Genomic DNA, 21,313 nt, shown 5'->3' with positions numbered 1-21,313 from the left:
ATACGGCGGCGGCTATAAGTGCGGGCCCTCCAGACAGGCAATAGCTTCTTGGACGTGTGAGAAGACATCCTAGGGGGACGCACTCCCTGGTTAATACCGGTGTCTGCAATCTAAGTGCCGCCGCTGCTACAACGCGGAACAATTTCAAAAAACAATATTTCCATTGTGGAAATGGATATTAGAAACAGAAATGTTTAGTACAACAAAACAATAGTGACTACAACGATAAGTGGGGGGCATGTTATCGTTAAATGCTCAGACTTCAACATTGGTCAACAGCAGCGGTAGCATCGTTTTTACCTGCGTGAAGCGCTAGCAAAATCTTGTTATTACTACGCAAGTCACGCATGCGGAAGCTGGCAAAACTGTATTCGCCAATGGGCACACTAGCTTGCAGAAATCATCACGATGAGACATGTGCAGCTACTTCGTCCTAGAGCATCACAATGTTACAAAAAAATATTCAGACAGTTTGAACATTCTTTGAATTGAAGGTGATGAAATCTCGTTTTTTTATATGTCTTTAAATACAATCGTACACAGCAGACTTATCAAGTAACAAATTATTAGAATACTAATCGTCAGTAACTTGTCTTTCTGCAAAAAAAAAAAGAACATCAAGGTGCCGTTCGAGTCCCGAACCTCATGAGGGACAAAGCGGTCCAGTTGTTCACACAAGCGACTCGCAAGCTTTCCAATTGATCAAAGTCAAGCGCAAGAAAGAAGTAGTGTCACATCTGAGTTGAAAGAGAAGACAATTCCGAATGTCCGCCCTTCTCCCAACAGTCATTGTCTGCAAACATACCGCATTTACCCAAATCTAGGCCGGCTCAGATTCTACGCAGACCCCCGAATGTCAGAAGCCAGGAAAAATTAAAAAAACTTGCCGAATTTACTTGCATAATGATCCCACCTTATTGTCAAAAAAATTGACGCAAATTCAGGCGGCTACCGCTGTATGCCAGAAACCAAAGCAAAAATGGCGGCCAGCGGAGCAAGCCGAATGCGATTTTTGTTCTTCTTGCGCGAGTACACTACGTGCATTGAAACAGTTTATTCCGTATCAGTAATGAATAACATCGTTGACATCGGCAATCCTGCGGCAATAACGTAGCCATGTCCACTTTGAGGGGACAGAAACAAAGATGGGCGCGCTTAGCTGCCAGTCACGCAGAAACACATGGCGGGCATGCTGTGAAAACTGCGGCATTTGTCTTCACTGCTATCCTAATATGGAATGTTACCGCTAAGGGTGGGCGAATATCTTAGCTGTGTTACAAGCGTCGCCGTATGAATAGGGTACACTTCCAATGTAGCAGTGTAAACGTGGCTACTATTGTTTACGCTCGCGATTTGTTGCGTGCCCACAAGTGCAGACGAGAGGAATCGAAAGGTGCCTTTTTTGTTGTTGTTGACCACAACAATTATAAAGCGTACAAATAATAAAGCCAAGGCAAGTTTGGTTGGAGCTTTTTTTTTTCAGTGAAGTGCGGAAAGTGACGAAGAGAATGAAATGGGGCATCTGCTTAAGAATGTTTTGTGCGTGCAGATCGCTTGGTATGTCTTGAAGAGTTGCTCGCGTAGCATTCGACAGCATTCGACAGATGGTAAGCGCGATCATCATTAGCTAGACTTGGCACACGACATATCGCTACGGCAAGTTTGAGGTGCGACCATTACACGGGAAAGAAAAAAACCTAATTTTGAAGACAAAATTCAGGGGTGCAATCATTACGCGAGCGTGAATATTACGGAAGTAAATACGGTACCTCGAGTGTAGGCCGAACAAAAAAGTGAGGGCAGCGTTCACACAATGAAACCAGCATTTATTTAATATGAATATGCCGGGCTCACTCTACGTTATCGCTGCTAGCCTCGTCACTATAGCCCAGACCGCACGCACACTTGCGGATGAGCGTAAGCTCGCGTCCGCACACCCATGCGTGTGCAGACAGTACAGCACGGCTCACACGCATCAAAACATGGCACGCTCTTGATGAATGGCTCCTCTCTGTTATTGTGCGCTTATTTTCCTTATAGCTGTCATCTCCTCAGTGTGGCACACGCCAAAAGTGTCACCCGTTGCCCCCTCCAACGACGGATGTTTTTCTCATCGATGCTGAAGTCCCACCCCGCTTGGAACGTTTGACGATGCCTTTTAGGCTGGCACAACTTTTCACTTGAAAGCGACACTATAGTGGCATCGCCTGTTTGGTGCCATGACGATAATGTCACACTATGCGCCACGCTGCACGCCGATACGACACAGGCCAGAATAGCGGCATCGCTCGTGTACTTCAATGGGCTTCTGGCGCAGGTAATAGGAGCTGCGATACTGACTTTTCTAGATGGCGCCAGCTATGCACCATATTTGTCATTTTAAATGACTACCTGGCACATTTTTCAAAATCTTCGAATTTAAGCTGACCCTAGAGTTTGGCATATGACTATTCGAAAAAAAAAAAGCTATCGGCCTAGATTCGAATAAATACGGTATGTCAGCTTTCGAGCACAATCCTTGTTCGTGCGTTGTACTGTTCCGTCGATACTGATGGTTTGTTTAATATATTAGAAAACAGATATGCACTGTGTATGCATAAAGTACGCATGCATCTTATACTGTTAAGTACGTGCAATAAAATGATGATTAAATGATAATAAAAATGACTATTCTGACGGCCACAGGCGATGGAGTACGTGCAATAAAATGATGATTAAATGATAATAAAAATGACTATTCCGTTGCCACACGTGATGGAGTCCTGCACCACGCCTCCCTGGCCACTCTAGATCCCACCTGTCACACCATCGTGTGGGACTCTCGCTCAGCCGTCACTAACTTCAGCAAAGGCCGTATTTCTCCCCAAGCTCTTCGCATCCTCTGCCAGGCACCACAATCTAAAGACGGCATAATCTCCCTAACATGGATCCCGGCCCATGCGGGCCCTGTCCACCCACACCTCCCCAATCTCAACGAGGTCACCCACTCCATTGCGCGAGGCCTAGTCAACCGCGCCGAAGTCACTGGAGATGAGTTGGACACCAGGGACAATCTCACAACTTATAACGATCTCCTTAAGGCCTTTTACCTCAGTCGCCGAACCTTCCCCCCGCCTCACCCCAAGTTCAGCCGGGCGTCTGCTATTCACCCTGCGTCTGCTACAAATAAACACGTATCCTTCACCCGCCCGCCTCCACCTAATATTTCCAGACGTCTACACTACCCCCAACTGCCGGTGCTGTGGCATTCACCCGGCTACGCTTCCGCATATGATGTGGGAGGGCCCAGCACAGTACACACAGACTAAAACCACGACTCTCTCGTTGAGGTTGCATGACACTCTGCGGAGCTCCGCCCTCGACGACCAAACCTGGGCGACCCAGCACGCCCGTGAGGCAGCGGCGAGGCAAGCCCTCGACGTCCCTCCATGGGAAGCTTAGGCCCGGCCATCATAAAGTACTGGTTGTACAACAAAAGTCTATTCCTACTCCTCCTTCTGACGGCTGTCGAACAATGTGTGAGCTGTTTTCTAGACGCATTCTAGCGCACTTCCACACTTCAGTTTGGACAACCCAACGATGCCAGGCCGCGTCTCCAACCCCACTTCGCTAATTTTCATTGCCTCACACCACACATCATAGCTTAGTTGCACATGGCGAGGTGCGAATAGTAGCACGCAAGGTACCGGGAAAAATGTATAGCATGCGCATTCCAAATATGCGATAATATGTGTGCGTTTTCTTTAACTTAGTTTTTACTTGACTCATGCCCGCGAGCGTTCAGTTAGATTAAGGTAGGCAGGGTAGGGCTTTTACAATTTTATAAGTGCGGGAGAGAGAATTGGGACGTTCACTAGAATCTGCAGTACCTCGACGTGTTTTAGTAGCACAAATACTTCACAACACTGTCCTTTCGAGAGATGTGTTCAGGGTGTACAGAGACTACCACAATTTACTTTGGAGCAACCGTTGAGACGACCTTATATCCAGCAAGCACGTACACTTTTAATATTTTTGTGAACAACGCATTTCTTCAATGCAACGGCATAAAGAAGAATAACCGTAGATTGTGGCGCATTACAAATGACGGCAGAGACCTGTAAAAGACATAATCGAACCACACACCACTGCTTCCACCGGGGCTTCGGCGCGTGTCGTGCGGGTTCCGCGTGCAGCCGTCCACCAGGTTCAGCGCATTGTCCCACATGCACATCTCGCACACGTTGGTCAGCGCCAGCGGGATGGCACCGGCTGCCCGGAGCAACGCCACGCTCGGAGCGTCCTCCTCGGCGCGCCGCCCGTGCCAGAACAGTGAGCCTGCGTCCTGTCGTAAACCTGCGAAGCGAACGCGACTCCGAAGTTAAAACCCGGGTGTCAGAAATTGTGCGACGGCGAGCAGTGGTAAAGCCAGACATCTTTGCATGACCATAATGGAAACATAGGAGCAGGCACTATAGTGAGCACATATGGTACACTGCGCTGCTTCTATCACCCCACAGATGCGTGCAGTCAGTGTAATGCCAGACTCAAGGGCACCATGCAAAAAAAAAAAAAAAAAAAGAAAAGATGGCTAAATTGTGAACGGGATGGATTCAATGGCTGTTAAAGAGAATGAGGCTGTTATTTTTCTTCCAAAATACTTCCCCACTCAATTGCTATAGAGCGCAAAAGGGGCATGGTAGGGGAGCTTTCTGGATGCAAATGCAGAACACTAGAACGTGCGTAACAGTCCTTGTGACAGTGGCATGTCTTTATCCAAGTGCGCGCACTGTCGTGCCGATGTCAGAGCACTAACTCTGGTTTATGTCCTCATTTTTTAAATGCATTGGACATAGATGGGACATGCTGTAGCGGCCTGACAGGTTTTCCACCATGAAGTTCAGAAATCAGCTTTTGAGGAAGGGAATATTTGCCACTACATTCATAGGTGACTGCGGGAGTGTAACGGTTGTTTCGTGCACAACAGTGAAAACAGAAACAAGAAGAGTGTTAGTTCGTCACTTTGTTTTCACACAGCAACAATAAATTTTAAATAACGTGCCGATCTTACTCATTCATACGTTTGATTGCCACGCTTTAGTTCAGAGGCAGCAACGCAATATGAAAGAATTAAGAAGACGTCCAAGCAGCTATCTTTGCTTCGCACCAGAGATCTCTCGGTTTCCTAGCCCACCTTTCTGACAACTATGGCCATGACCACTTTTCTATGCACGTACTGCCAAAATTTTCTCGCTTGAACAGAAATAGTGGTGGTTGTCTGTGAATACCAGCGTATAAAAAAATACATTTATTTATTTATTTATTTATTCAAAATACCCCCAAAGGCCCTCATTACGAGGGTATTACATGGGGGGGGGGGGTCAATCACAAGCACTGGTTGTAGTTTGTACATACTAAAAACAAGAGAGGTTAACAGAAGTAATAATACAGTGAAACATAGTTAACATACAAGATAATTAGGTCACAATTATTACAGAGAAAACATTAGTACATATTAGGAGAACATAAGGCAACTGCACTAAAAACACCAACAAATATCGAAAAACACTGTAAAAGTCCCAAAAAAGAATAATAATACGATTAGTCGACAAGTCGTGAGCGAATTAAATGTTGAAACTTAGTCAAGTCTGGTTCCGTGGCAATGACTGATGGTAAGGCGTTCCATTCAGTTATTGTGCGTGGTAAGAACGAAGATGCATAATGGGATGACTGGCAGTTAATGCGTTTGACTTTGTATGGATGGTCACGGCGTGGAAAAATAACTGTTGGTGACTGAATGAAATCATCGTGAAGTGATGGATGGTGATAAAGCTTATGGAAAAGTGTTAGGCGAGAAATTTTACGGCGAAGTGCTAAGTTGTCCAAGTCAGCTTTATTCTTTAACGCGGTGACGCTGGTGTAACGTGAATAATCTGAAAATATAAATATAAATATTGAAGAAAACTCAAAGCAACTGCTCTTTCTGATTTATTTGTTACATCCCTCCTTTGCCATGCTGTTTCTTGCCATGGCGGATCACGAACTTGACCAAAATTCTAATTTAGTTACCAGTAGCTATGACATGCAGCGATAAATGGTTTCAAGTTGTCCATTTCTTGGTATTTCATAACGTTACGTCCTGTGCCCCCTTGCAAGTGTTGTCCAACTGAGAAAGTTGAACATTACTGGCCAGTGTCAATACTCTACTACTCTCCCATCGGTATTCTTGCTGTGAAGCCTCTGAATTCCTGGATCTGCCTGGGATCGTGCCTTGCAATGCTCGTGAGTTTTTCTGCATATGGTCCATACGGCGGCCCAGAAACATATGAAGATATAAGGGACCCATGGGTTCTCGAAGGTGTTAGCGTGGATGCTAGCGTGACCTTTTAAAGGTCATCTGCCTTTCATTTGTTCCTTTCCAGCTTAACAAGCCTCGAATGACGGAAAGATATCTGATGATACCCCCGGATGTCTAAAGAACAAGTTTGTTCCAAGCTAACGTATCTTTTCACGGATTTTTGGTAAGGGAAGTAACTGACCTCTATGGACCTAGTTTTCTTATAGCGCAACGAAAAGCTCATTCTCGGAAGTGTTTGTACCTACAGTGGTTAAGTGCTTCCACCCTCCCAAATTTTCTGCGTCCAGCCCTGCGGCATGTACTTCACGAGAAATATTCCTGGCCACACAACTAAACTGCGATGTTTCCACAAAGGACTGCAGAGAAACCGACGACCCAGATTTTGAAAGGCCCCATCAATGCAAGCCGTCACGCGAAGGCAGCGCCACTTTTCTACTTGCAAAAATCAAAGAGCTGTGCTTAGTAATTAATGAAAAAAGGCATAATCTAAAATATGCATTGCATTCCAAAATTTCAAGAAAGGCGCACAATCCGCGTACAATAATGGACGGTGGCGTGACAGGGCAACCTATTTGTTGTAATGTTCTAGCCGCATGGCAAAGTCATTGTTCCCGACTGGTTGTCAAAAATTAAAAATAGAAATCCTCTTTTAATGAGAAAAACAGTTTTCGTTTCAATCAACATGAGACAACCTTTCCATGAGCGGGACTAACCCGATTCACATTATGAACGGTTGTATGTCCCTTTAAGAATGAATATTGCCGGAGTCGCACGCCTGCAACAAATAAATAACCTTTGATGGCAATGCTGTTTTTAGCAGTGAACGGCAGCCCGAGCAACGGCTTTTCTTTGCTCATTTGGCTGGCGCTCATGTTTCCCGAGGCCACAAGTCTGTCGACCTCCTTGGCGTCTTCGAGCGCTTCCTCAAATCTCTCCTCGACGACAGCATTGATGATGGGCTGCACCTCCCGGATGCGCTTGATGTAGGCCGAGATGAGGTCGACGCTTTTGACCTGCAAGGATGAGGATCCCATCTTAGACACAGTTTGACTAAGGGAACAAAAGAAAAACAACATTCTAACTTGGCAGCACAAGAAACTGCAGAATAAGAAAAACATGTTCATTCACCTAATGATGCACTTTCTGTTGAAATATATAAATGCACTAGCAAATGGGCCTTAGGCCCTTGTAGCCCTCCCTATCCTGCGCGCTGATGGGCACCCCCTCTGCAATTGTAAAAGCTAACGGCAGTAGTATATTCGGCCTGGTAGTGACATCTGAATGTTAGCTGTTTGAATACTTCCACTTTCCCTCACATGTGAACAATTCTTATGTTTTGCCTACTTTTAAGTCTGAGCTCTAAAACCAACGTGTAGAACTATCGCTCGACTTCTCTCTGTACGACACCTAAAACTTTTTTAGACGGGTCTCCACAAAATATTGCCTCTGGCTGCTGAGAGCTCAATTCCAAATGAGCACCAATTTCTCTGTGGCCGCTCCACTATCAAAAATATTGGAAGTTTCATGATGCAGATCTCTGTGCCATATCTCCAGGGCAGGAAAGTTGACACTATTTACTGTGACATCATCAAAGTTCTTGATGAAGTGAGCTATTCACTGCTTATAGTCAAGCTTACGCATTTTGGCGTTCAACTGTCAATCTCTTGAGCCGTTATCTTTATATATCATGTTATGTTAACGTGAGGGTCCAAACGCTTTCCTTTTACAAGGTAGCTAGCCAAGCATCCGTAATAGGATCACACGTCTTTTTAATCTTTATTAATGAAACTTCTTCCATCTGTTCAAAATACTTCCTTCCTTGTATGTGCTGAAGACTTGATGACATCAATATTTTAAAGGAAATTCATACTGTTAATCATTGCTGCATCCTGCATCCTGACTTGTTTTCTCTTTCAACTTCTACAAAGATACAAGGGATGTTTGGAAAGTAAGTTTTGCATTTATTTTTACAAGGAAAATTTATTGCCGAAATATAGCCAAAATATACACCATGGAATCGTAAACTTTACACCTTGCACTATTTTTCCGCATAGTCGCCACCGACACTGAGACATTTGTTGTAGCCTACAATCAGTTTAAGAAGCCACTGTGGTAAAACTCCGTGCCTGGCGATGCAAGGAATTGTTGCCAGCCTGCTCCACCTGAGCATCGTTTTGGAAGTGACATCCCAAAAGGGGGGCTTTCAAAGAAGGGAACAGATGCCCATTTATGCCTGATAACAGCAAGCACTTCCATTGGCGACCACATTTTCAGCAGACGTCTGTCTGCAATCGTGATTTGAACTCTTGATAACCTCAGGCAGATCTGTCTGCTGCTACTCTCTTCTTCGTTGCTCTGCACATGTGTCATTCCTCCTTTGCTTGCGCTCCTTCCGTCGTTGAACCAGCACTGGTCGTTGATTCTTATGGCGGTTGTTTGTTTCAACTGGTGTACCATCTTCTCTTTGAGAAAAGAAAACCGACAAAACTTATTTTCGGAATGTCCCTCTAACCTTGCTTTGAATGGTGCTAAGACCAGTCATAGTTTTCACTCGCAAAGCAACAAGCCTGTCTTTTTCTTATTTTGTAGATCCTGTACCATTGTGTGAGGCTGGCAAGATCAATAATCTCAGTGTACTCTTTGATACAACCTTGCACTTTTCTACTCACACTAAACGCATCGCAATGTGGGGGATGCGCTCAATGATCTCTGTCCGCAGGCTATCAATCGAATGCAATTATCCTACACCTTTCTGCAAATACTACACAACAATCTGCCTTTGTCAACTCGAATACACATCGGTCGTCTGGAATGGCATTTCTAGATCCAACAGTCACATGATAGATCGAGTCCAGAAAAGTTAGTGATGACTCACTTCGTGAACGCGGGTTACGTGCAAGCGTATGGCTGCTATTCCTCTTTCGTGCATTGTACATAGAATATTTTAGTAATGCTTTGATTGTAAGTGCGGCAGTTTTTTCAATGCTTAAGCTTCATTTTGTATGTCCTATGTCCATTTTTCAATTCTTATAAAGTGCAATGTGCCATTACAAAAGATGTTAAGGCATTGTAATGAAATGCACAGCCTTTGTTATTTCAACCAATTTGGTAATGTACTATCCACAATAGTCATTTTCCCCTCCTCCTTCCTCTTCTGGGGTCTCCTGGGCGCGCCAAACCCACGCCTTTTGCCGAACTTGTTGTGGTCATGCCCGGCACGTGGCGACGAATTGGGCGTCGTTCGGCTCGTGCCCAGCCTGCCGTCGCTTGCGTTGATTCTCCATCCTTCTTACTCAGAGCTCGGCTTCCTCATCACGACAAGGATCCTGTACGAACATAGCACACACAACGCTTGTAGCAACTGCCAGGGCAGGTCAACCCAGTGTGCCTCCACGTAGCCTCCTCCTCCGCAATGCTTCGCCTCCTTTCTCCTTCCCCGCTTCGCTCAACGTGACCTAGATTTTCCTCTAGGTGGTGGTGCTGTGCTGCGCACTCCTCTATAGTTTCCTCGGCACGCGAGCCTCTTCTCCACCTCCAGGCACCTTCCCCTTCTGGCGTTCTCTTCCCTCGTGGTGACACACATAATCTCACTGACACGGGGCATGTAAGCTTGCGCGCAAAACATTTCTAAGCATATATCATCACTGCTTTGCTAATACGGACACTGGACCTTGTTCTAGCAATGATGAATTATTGTCATTACGCTTACTTCGCTGCAAATGACTCCTTCATGATATCCGCAACTGCACCGAAGTCCTCAGTTGTATCATGTTTCGTAATGCGCGCATCATCACCAGAGAAAGCAGGTAGTTTTTTATGGTCCTGCTTGTCAGCGCCAACATTCATCATCCACACTACTGAGAATTTATAATGCTTATTTTTATGGTCTCAATATTTTTCACTACTCACTGTCATTGTTCGTTCTTGAGCTTTGCGTTGTTGTGTTGTAGTTTCCCACATCGTTCAACTGCCTTTCTTGTTCTTTTTCTTTTATATTTGCCTTGTGTTTTGTTGTTCGTGTATTTTCTTTATATAATTGTTCATTTTATTAATTGCGTACTTTTACTCCTATTTCCCGGTAGTATTGTCTTGCTTTTCGTATTTAACGCACTCCGACCTAAGGATAGTTTCTGGGCACGTTAAATGATTGATCTATTGATATTGCGAGAGGTTGCATTGTTGATACGTTGTTCGCTTTTTCTCGAGGTGCTATCACTTCTTGCTTTGACACGCGGCACAACATGGCTGTTCAATAATGATAGAATACTGGGTACAGGTTCTGCTAGTCTGCATTGGCATTTAAACTGTTCCACCTTTCTTTGCACCTTTCGATACCTGCAGGACAACCCTGCAAATGAGACAGGTCAAAATATCCAATGCATAGCAGTGAATTATAGCTTATAGTTGCTGTGCGAGCCAACGAAAAGCGATAATTCTAAATGTTAGACTGAAATACCTGCAGTTGATAAAAACTTAATCTCAGCAACATTTGCTAATCTCGCACCAACCTTTCCAGCTTTTTACCATAACCTGATTATAAGACAACTGCACCGATAATTTAGGCTTCAAACGAACATTCGCACTTTCTATAGTGAGGGTTGAGGCCTACCTTTTGAGCCACAGCTAAATCACACCCACATTACAGTCGAATGGCCCATGAGCTGGTCTACTTGAAGAGGTGGACATTACTTACACAAGAAACTGAAATGCATCGGCAAGGCGCAGATGTGCTTTGCCGCGGCCTTACCACGTAAGCACGCAGGAATGCCGGAAAGCATACAAGAGACAGGAAACTGCACTTTATTTTCCTTTACTTCGTGATATACGTTTACACTGGGTAGCGTGAAGCGATGCCTTCTGACAACTTTGTGGATCCCATCACGGGCGCTCACATGCAAAAAAAAAAAAGGAGTAGTTGGCAAAAAATGAAGCGCCGCTTCCTCACCACCGAGTACAATGCACAGTGTAAGAATATTATAGTACAGTGTACGATTTGTTATGTCTCGTATATGGACGATAGAATACTGGACTTTTGTTAACTGAGGTTAATTGCGTTTATTAAGCATGGGGTATACAGGCATGGATGGGGTTACATGGACGTAGAGCGCCAGGCCGCGGCAAGCGAAGTCGGATACGCTGCGATAGCGACGCGAGGGGTGCAAGAAATTTGCTTCCTCTACAGTTCGGCGTGCGCGCGCAGCTCGAGGCTGGCGCCATCTGTGCGTCCGGGAGCGCAACTTCACGGCTGCGGCGAACAGCAGTTTCCATGGCGCATGCGCGTCTCCCGCGCCGTTCGAGTAGCGCGCGCGGTTCTTCTCGCGCTGTTTGTGCGCCTAAAACGAAAACTTTTGCTGCATGGCGTTAACTTGTCCTGACATCCAGAAAAAAAAAATTATAGGGTTTTACGTGCCAAAACCACTTTCTGATTATGGGGCACGCCGTAGTGGATGACTCTGGAAATTTCGACAACCTGGGGCTCTTTAACGTGTACCTAAATCTAAGCACACGGGTGTTTTTCGCATTTCGCCCCCATCGAAATGCGGCCACCGTGCCTGACAGCCAGAACATCGCACTCGTATTGCTAGTACTTCGGCTACGTAAAAAACGGAAGCGGACCATGTACATGCGAAAGCTATTCGACAAGAGCCCTCAACTCGGCGACTAACGTCAGCTAGTACAGGAGCTGCGAAATGCAGCTTACCTGTGGAGACACCACACTGCTTTCGTATAGCTTCCCACGCGTTGTTCTTTCGCTCTGTGTCGCGGTAGTCCATGCGTCTCACATCGTATACACATGGATGGTTGCGAATCGCTTCAAGCAGGCGTCCTTACTCGCGCTGTCATTACACACGGATGTTGAAAAAAAAGCGACCGTGGCTTAGCTTGGTTAAGCCTGGTGAGTGCGAAGCAATAGTGTGTTATTCTCGGATCAGCTGGTAGTATGGCTGGTGGTAGTCAATGCTAGTGTTACGGCTTACAGTGAATCATCTAAGAGGAAGTCATCAGTCGAATCCGTGTATGCCGACAAACATTTCCCTCACCAGCGTGCCCATTACAAAATATTCCAGTATCGATTGGCCGACGGTGCGGTAACACTCCGCGTCGTAAGATATGCCCACTCGGTTCTTGCAGTAGCGTTCGTTAAAGTACGGTAGCGTTACGCCGTAATAAATGTTGGGGTTATTGTCCCCGTCCAAAATGCGATACAGTTTGTTGTGCGTCTCCTCGTCGTCTTCACGATGCATTAGCGGTACCGTAGCGCCCCTGGTGAGAGGAGCGGGAGTTAGGCCGCCGTTGGTAGCTACCGCCTCGCCTCGCGACGGTGTGAGATGGGGCCCCGTTTTAACACAGCTGGTGTGACGTCACACCAACCGTAGCGCCCCTGGTGAGAGGAGCGGGAGTTAGGCCGCCGTCGGTGGCTACCGCCTCGCCTGGCGACGGCGTGAGATGGGGCCCCGTTTTTACACAGCTGGTGTGACGTCACTCTAGGTCACGTGGTGTGACGTCACGCAGCGAGGTCACGCTAGGGTGGCTAGAAGGGGAGGTGTGAATACCGGCGGCGCAAACGTGACCCCACAGCGCACCGATGCCGCGGGGCGGCGCTGTTGACCAAGGCGGGGTAAGCACGCAGCCGAAATGAGCACCTCGCCAGCCTCGCGTCGGCTGCATCTCTACCACCGAAGGGAAAGTGAGCCCGTTTCGGGTATCGCGCGCTTTCTGTGAGCGTCAAAGAATTAATCTTTATCATGACAACAATGTTATGTCAGCCCACATCGTTACACCTGCGAAATTTTACGGGCCCAGTTCACACTGTATCGAGATTCAAACGCGTTTCGTCTGTGCGCATTTCGTGAGCTGGCTTTGGGTGTTAGGGGCTAGTGGGGGCTTCGAAATAATTTCGACCACTACGGGTTCTTTAACGCGCACTGACATCATACGGGCCACGGCGGCCGCATTTCGATGGGGGCGAAATGCGAAAACACCCGTGTACTTAGATTTAGGTGCACGTTAAAGAACCCCAGGTGGTCCAAATTTCCGGAGTCCCCCACTACGGCGTGCCTCATAATCAGAAAGTGGTTTTGGCACGTAAAACCCCATAATTTTTTTTTTGACATCATGCGGCGCACAGGCGCCTTGCTTATCGCCTCCCTGAAAATGCGACCGTCGTCCTCGAGATTAGCAGTCAATCACCCTATGCGTGCCGTAAGACCTGTAAACTGCAGACATTACCTGATAACGTCTGGACGTGTTTACAAACCACTTTTTGTCTGCGCTTGCAGACCTGTAGCATGTCATTTTGACGCTCATATAAGCAATTTACTATGATTGCAGACGGTGAAGCAACAGATCTGGTCATGAAATCGTTTACTTACAAGTGAGGAAAAAAATTTACACCACACAAGGTTTCAGTGTTTTCCGCTTCTTCTCACTGCTCTGCTGATTGACACCTTTAAGCAAAAAGTGAATCTCTGTGAGGCAATAAAAACGTATAACTGAGGCTGTCAGGGTAGCAGAATGGTCTAGGCAACCAATCTTTGATGTTTAACCAATTGACTGCAAGATCTCGGCCACAGCTTTGGCATGCCAGCATGTTACACTGAATTAAAAATTATGGGGTTCTACGTGCCAAAACCATTTTCTGATTATGAGGCACGCCGTAGTGGAGGGCTCCGGAAATTTTGACCACCTGGAATTCTTTAACGTGCACCTAGATCTAAGGACACGGATGTTTTCGCATTTCGCCCCCATAAAAATGCGGCCGCCGTGGCCGGGATGCGATCCCACGACCTCGCGCTCAGCAGCCCAACACCATAGCCACTGAGCAACCACGGCGGGTGTTATACTGAATAAACGAGTGAGTTTGTTTTCAAGGGCATTGTCCAGCTTATAGAACGATTCTGAGGGATATAAAAGGCCCTCAAGGTGCCACTCTTTGGATGCCTCTGATGGAAGTTCTCTGGGGATATTGCCTTTATCACTAAGACATGCTGCTTTGCAGTCTTCACAATGTGTGGGCAAAACACGCCTTCTCGCCCCATAACCTGCAATGTAATAAACTTTAAGCCGTGCGTCGCTGCGGTGCTCTACATAACTTTGGTGGTCCACAGCCACTTGCACGGCATCTGTTGGCACAGCCTTCACGCTGTCTTCACTGTGGCTTTCTTGTTCAGCCAGCACCTCTCCAACAGATAAACACTCCAGGACATCCGACGACACATTGCCGTCCTTGGGGCTCCTTGTGAGGTTCTAGAAACTAAGACACCTGGATGTGCGCAAGCAACATTTGTTACTTAAGCATGCCGAACTTCTGTAAAACATTGGTACTATTTACCAAGCTTGCACGTATACACACCTTATGACTAGAATGAATTGAGGTGGGGTAGGATGATTGTTTGCCCCACTCGCTTGTCTCACAACGCCAAAACATTGCTCTAGGCGGTCTTGGCTCAGTTTCGAAGTCATCATGTACATGATGTCAGCATTGTCGGTAAGGTACTTTAGAAGGTGTTTTGTTGAATGGATGGTCATCGTCAGCCCCTCAGAAGTACTGTTACTAAGAAAGCCGAGCCCATTGGAGTGAGCCTCCCATTCATCAAGAAACGGAAGAGTTTCATCAAGGGTGGCCTCTTTCTTGCTGCCCCATCTGAAATACCAAAAAGAACAATCATGCACCATTTTGAGAGAAAAACTATGTTAAAATAACCTCATGACTTCTGCAGGGAACCTCGACGTCATAGCTTCAATGAGCCTGGCCTGACCATTGGGACCACTCGATCCCGTTTGGCACATGCTTGTTTGCAGGCAGGGGCACGGAAGAGATACCTTTTCTGAGGTTTTCTTGCAGCCAGTATCACATCCGGGCACAAAGCTCCGTCTTCTTTTTCGCTGCCGACTGCATCTCGCCCTTGAATTACGGATTGTCGCGAGGAACACTCCAAAAGGGGCGCCGAGACCAACTGACAGCGGAGGCGCAGGCCAGCACGGCTACGAGTCCCCCGCCGCGAGCGGCAGCGCCACATTCCCCCTGGTGGCATCGGTGCGCAAGGGGGTCACGCGCGCCCGAAGGAAAGCGCCACCGGTATTCACACCTCCCCTTCTAGCCACCCTAGTTAAGGTCAATGGCGCCTACCACCGCCTCGCCACGGAACGGGCTGAAGTGCGACCTAAAGTAGTATTGCTTCGCAATAAAAAACCACAGCCGCACTGTCAGCACGCGCACCGCAGGCCGCCATTCTGCCTTCTGCTCGCTGCCGCTACAGCTACAGCGCGCAGTGCATTCTGGTCTAGCGGCAGCCGCGTGAAATACAACACGCTCTATCTCCGCGCCGGCGGCGTTGAGTCCGCCAAGCGCACCTGGGCACGCCGGCCACGCCGTGACACCGGACTGTAGACTGCGCGCTTTTCGCCGACGTCGCTTAACCGCGCCGCGCGTGGCCGCGCGCGCGCGTATTGCCCTTTTTAAACGGGCGGCTCCAAGGAGCAGTAGTGCCAGACGCAACTCAATACTTCGTCTGCTCAAAGTTCATAGAGGAGGAGGGCTGCCACAACGGTGGGAGCGGATGTTTCAGTAGGCGCGCGTGGCCAGAGTGCAGCACTACTCGTGCGGGATGGTGGCGCCATCTCTTGAGCGTTCTTGTAACAGTGTCAACTGCACTGCTGCAGTCGCACCTGACATGGCTGTGGCCACGGTGGTAGCATAGGAGAGAGTAAAAACGGAGCGCCGCAAGCGCGTCGCCACACCTCTCGAGTTTCTACAGCAGAAGCCAGGTAGCGAAAGGGGTTTAAAGGGACCCTGAAACGCTTTTGACGATTTTCTACAAACGTACCTAGTCGTTAGAGTAGGTGCTTCTGATCATTAATTGACACATCTAAGTGCTCTGCGTAAAGCGTGTAATTTATTATAAGGTTTAAAAATGCACATCGCTGCCGATCGCAGCGCACTGCTCGGCGGAATTTTAAGCCGCCCCTACCCATATGACCGAAATCACCCATAAGACGTCAGTGGGGCGAGCTATACGATTGGCTGACCAGGGCGCGTGATCGATAATTTTTCCAACTTTATGGTAAACAAATGATCTTCGTAATAGTTGGAATGTTAGTTAATTTGTTTTTATAAAAAGAAAGTAGCATAAAGAGAATGCACAAGAACAATTTTTCAGTACACTTAAGCACTTCCGGCACACAGCAAGTGTCGTCTGCTTGTGTTACAACTAGTACACTATAGTTACAACGTACTCCATTTTGACGAGAGCTCCGCGGTCAGAGTTGGTCTCAGTCTTTTCGCGAGCACTACGATTCGACTTTGTTGCCTTGTGGACTGCAAACGTAGCGACTGGCAATATGTCAAGCTGCGACATCGTGTCCCTCTGCAAGGCAGCGTACGAGCGAACTGGCTGCCGCGCATCGGACTGCCGCTATCCGATCGGCGCCAGGATTTTCGCGTTTGTGGCCGTCACTTTACACCGGAAGATTACTAACGGAAAAGCGTTTCGCGAGTCCCATATTAGGGCAAACGTAAGCGCAAGGGGACAGGGTCTGGCCGCTTGACTATGCCGTAACGAGATGAGCCGAGATGAGCAGAAGGGCAAATGTGAATGGTCTGCATGGTGCAGCCACCTGGTGGCATAGAGCTCAACCATACACAGTAGCAGCAACGAAGCGTATTCTTCTTTGCTGCTGGTGCGTATTTTTCGCAGGAGGGTAATCATCAACACGTTGTTTTTATAAATGTTTAAAATGTTTTACACTTGGTTAGAGCAATATTAGCGCTTTGTTTGGCTGGTTAAGCGCTGCGCCAACAAGTGTCTGGACCGTGCGGACCGATCAGGCCGCTCACGTACGTCTACGCCAAAGTTCCTTCATCAGCTTGAGTTTATGCCTCCAGTCATTTGCCGAAATGACCAGCTTGCCTGTGGTTAACGGAATACCAGACACGTTCGGCGCTACGACAGAATGCTCGCAACGCACGCTGCTTCGATAGCTCTCGCTTGGGGTCGACAGCCAAGCGGCTAGCGGAGAGGTTTCGCGCGGGCGGGGGCGGGCTCCAAAACAACCGGAAGTGGACGATGTGACGTCGCATCGTGACGCAGGACCAGTGAAGGCGGAGCTTAGCCCCGCTCGCTCGGCGAACGAGTTGAGGAGGAAAAGCATGGCTGGGGAGGAGGGTAACTTCTAATCGCTTGTAGCTCCATTAATACGTAACGCTTCACTTAAATTGTGGTGCGAATGTTCTACTTAAGCTGTACCCTACGCGTCTACAAAATTTGTCCGAACCGTTTCAGGGGCCCTTTAAGGGCTCAAAGACGCGTATCGCGAGCTTTGGCTGTGCTGTGAAAGGTCGGTTATTATCGCCGCTTTTCTCGCTTTAAAACGCTGTTTACGATTTTAAGAGTTCGTAGAGGCTGTCTCTTGGCCTTGCCCACAAAAATATGTGTGTCAAGCGCTATGGAGCCTAAATATTTCTAATCGGCGTGTGTAATCTCGACAAGATCTGACACGGAACGCCGATCTCAAGGGACGCGCACGTATCTTTCTGGAAGCGTGAAAAGTCTTACCGGCATGCGTACAGCGTAAAAAAAAATTCTTTTATTTTCACGTCATTATGGTTAGCATTGGGATTATGGACGTAGTTGATTTGTAATAGCATGGCTGTAACTAAATTTCACTGTGCGCTCACCGATTGTTTAATTATTGTTCAGCCCCTTAAGAACAGAAAAAAAGTGAGCAAAATAAAAGTAACAGAACATTTTATTAGCATTTAACTTGTGAATACAATTGCGCTATGCTAGAAACTGAATACTTTAATTTTCAAGGTTGCAGTGCACAATTAAATAAATGCACCACGGCAGCACAATTGAGCGCAGGAAAGTACACGAACACTAAATCTACGGCTTTTGTTGCGAAGCACTAGTTCGAACCAGTTTTGATAGCTTCCTTAGTTTTTTTAGTCTTGTCCTGAGCTTTTCGATTTCTTTTCTTTTGCATACTGGCGCTCATTCTCTTTGATACGTAGTAGCGCAGCAAATGAGCCATAATCGTTTCCTTGCGATCAGAGAATGCAAACGTATAGATATATCAATATATGCGTATATATATATATATATATATATATATATATATATATATATATATATATATATATATATATATATATATATATTGTTATAATTATTATATATTATATATTATTATATTGTTAACCAATATATATATATATATTGGTTAACACGACAGCAGTACTTTTCGGAAAACAGTAAATACTCTTTCTGCATAGTCGTACGTGCTAATCAAGAATGTTTTATTAATATTGTAGTAAGGAAAAAGAGACAGAGGTACTTATATTGTTGATCGTGAACATATCAAAAAGATATACGTTTCAAACGTGATTCATTTGACAATGACGCATTAGTCACCCGCATAGTTTTCAGAAACAATCTGTATCCTGCAGCAAAATAAGGACATAAAACAATCAAATAAACAAGGAATAAACGACGCGTCTGAAATCACGCGTAAATCCGCGCGGAAAGTCCGTTTTAAGCGACCGTAAATATGCAGTGCGATTGACGATCTGTCTGGTGTACAGCACAACGATGCAGAGCTCTTTCTCAAATGTCAGAGACGCAGAAATACAGTTTGAATGCTCGCAACGTCGGCCGGCTAAGCACGCTGGAGCGGCGAAATGGGTCCAGACTACTCCTGCTGCCACCTGACGCAAAGCGGCGGCAACTCGAGAGCCGTCGCGTATTGCGCGGCGCGTTGGCGATGCGGCGCCGTTTGGCCTCATCTCCTATTCTACCACCGTGGCTGTAGCGGCAAGAACTATCGCTGGGCGCTACCCAGTGTGAAAGTACATAACAAGGTAAATGAAGATAAAGCGTAGTTTTCTGTCCCTTTGCTAGTATGTCTTCCGGAATTCCTACGTGCTTACATAAGGGTAAGGCCGCGGCAAAGAACTTCTGCATGTTTCTGCGCTTGCCGGCGCGAGCAGCGAGCGATCTGCTAAAAGCCTAGTGCGTGCAGCAGGCGCACGCCAATATGTGCTCAGAAATGTCAGCGCAGGCACGTAGCGAACCGCGCCAATCCCATGCAGAAGACAGACAAAGAGGGGGAGTGCGGCATCGCCAACTTGGCTCAGCGTTACCGGTTACTTCACCTTGCCATTTCTGATGTCGGCCGTAAGTGATGTAGCAGAACGGAGCAGAAGCTTGTCAGTGAGAGCTGGCAGTGGTACAGGCTTTTTCCAGCAGAACCACAAGGCAAACACCAACCTGACCACGATACACCACAAGTATACGCCCAACTCCACTAGCAGCTCGCGAAAGCTTTCTAGGATGGAAGCCATTGCACGGAGAACGCTGTGTCTACGCCGTGGCTTTGTCCGACGACGCCAACGTATACAAAGCACCATACAAAGCACCCATAAAAAAAAGAGCCGCGGCGAGAGTGAAACCAAAAACGCTGAAATTTGCGGCGGCGCTGCCATCGCCTTCTGAAGTTCTGGCCAATCCGGTGTCTCGGCGACCCGGCGGAACCGCACGTACCGGCGGCGCCGAGCTGTCGTCTGCTCGACGCGCCGTCGGCGCCGTCGTCTTCGACACATCGTCATGCTTGCGTGTCTTTTTTTTTTTTTTTTGTGCGCCTAGTATGCACAATAGAAAAAAAGAGTACAATAAAATTACTGCTTTGCCACGAATTGAGGTTCCTCGCTACCGTCAAAGGATGCCGTTTGCACGATGTATACGCGCGCAGACGGCTCGCGCATATGTCTATGGTGTGTCTGGTAACTCGGCGACTTGGCAGGCTGTTCAAAGGATGAGAGGATGAGCACACCTCAGTGAAAGAACTACTGTTGTGTAGTGGGTTGCAAAACCATATACAGCAGATTGGAAGGTCAGGCCGAGCTCTCACTCTTCAAGGCGCGGGGTGTGGGAGCTCAATCTTCACCACACCGATCGGCCCTTTAGAACCCACAGACTCCATTGTGAGCTGCCCTTTGATACAAAGTACATACTGATGCACCATGTGCATATCATTGAAGGTCAGGAAGTATCTACGCAGCACGGAAAGCCTGCGCTTCAGTCTGAAGCCTGTTTCACATGATGCGATTTTCGTCGCACCGGAAGTGCGATTTCCGTCGTTTGCGATGAAAATCGCAGTCGCAGTGCCGACCCCCCGATTTTCGGCTGCGACCAACCGGTTGGTCGCACAGTCGCACCGTCGCACCGATCGCTGCGATTTTCCGTCGAAATTGCGCGGAGAGCTGTCAACGGAGCTATTTCGCCGGTTTATTTTGGAAAATGGCGTCTCGCACGACAAGTGCAATGCGCGGAGACGTGGATCGTCGAATTCGGTACTTACGCGAAGAAAGAATAAAAAACTTGTACCGCAGATTGCATTCTCCGATTTCTATGCGTTTGTTGACACACTACACAGCAAATTCAGTGCATTTTCACGTTTGCTTCGTACGCCTTGCGAGTTGTCAGTGCTAGGAGGTGTTCGATCCCCAGCAGACGACGAGGTCGTCACAATTTTCTTTTGCTGAGTAGCATGCAGAAATCGCGCTTACGGAGCAGCTTGAATTATTTCAACCTTGGCAAGGGCAAATGACAAGACAGCAAAGTACCCGAAGTTTCAACGTTGCGCTGAACGCGGTACCGTTCAGTTGCATTTTCTTGTCGGTTTTCAAGCATGAATTTCCCGATGCATCTTGAAAGCTTATCTTGCCTCTTGTTAAATTTGACAGAGCGAAAGTGTAGGCTATCGTAATGAATTTGCTACGTTAGCATTAAATCCGTGGCTTGAATAAAACATGACATGCACGTTAAGTTGCACCTCTTCTCTGGATAATTTTTTTTTTTCTTGCACAGAAACCAATAAACATTGACTATGTTGCGGACTTTGTATCCTTACTGCATCTGTGTGAACACTTGCTCTGCAAGGTAATTAACTGTACAGCTAGTAGATTAAGTAAATTGC

At 47.1% G+C, this 21,313-nt stretch overlaps 1 protein-coding gene across 1 annotated transcript in view; it reads right to left on the bottom strand.

Annotated features, from left to right (window-relative positions):
* LOC142579838 (fatty-acid amide hydrolase 2-A-like) overlaps window positions 1-19,754 on the bottom strand; it is a 29,146-nt gene extending 9,392 nt beyond the window's left edge. Inside the window, exons 1-3 of the mRNA XM_075690439.1 lie at window positions 19,491-19,754; window positions 7,131-7,350; window positions 4,126-4,335 (exon numbers count right to left, since the gene is read on the bottom strand). Of these exons, the coding sequence (XP_075546554.1) occupies window positions 4,126-4,335; window positions 7,131-7,350; window positions 19,491-19,745 (685 nt within the window). The 5' untranslated portion in view covers window positions 19,746-19,754. The remainder of the gene's footprint in view (window positions 1-4,125; window positions 4,336-7,130; window positions 7,351-19,490) is intronic.
* Window positions 19,755-21,313: the final 1,559 nt, after the last annotated feature.

This window comes from Dermacentor variabilis, chromosome 4 (assembly GCF_050947875.1).
Source record: "Dermacentor variabilis isolate Ectoservices chromosome 4, ASM5094787v1, whole genome shotgun sequence".
Classification (NCBI taxonomy): domain Eukaryota; kingdom Metazoa; phylum Arthropoda; class Arachnida; order Ixodida; family Ixodidae; genus Dermacentor; species Dermacentor variabilis.
Note: the sequence above shows the minus strand (reverse complement) of the source record. Positions and strands in the feature narration are given on the sequence as shown.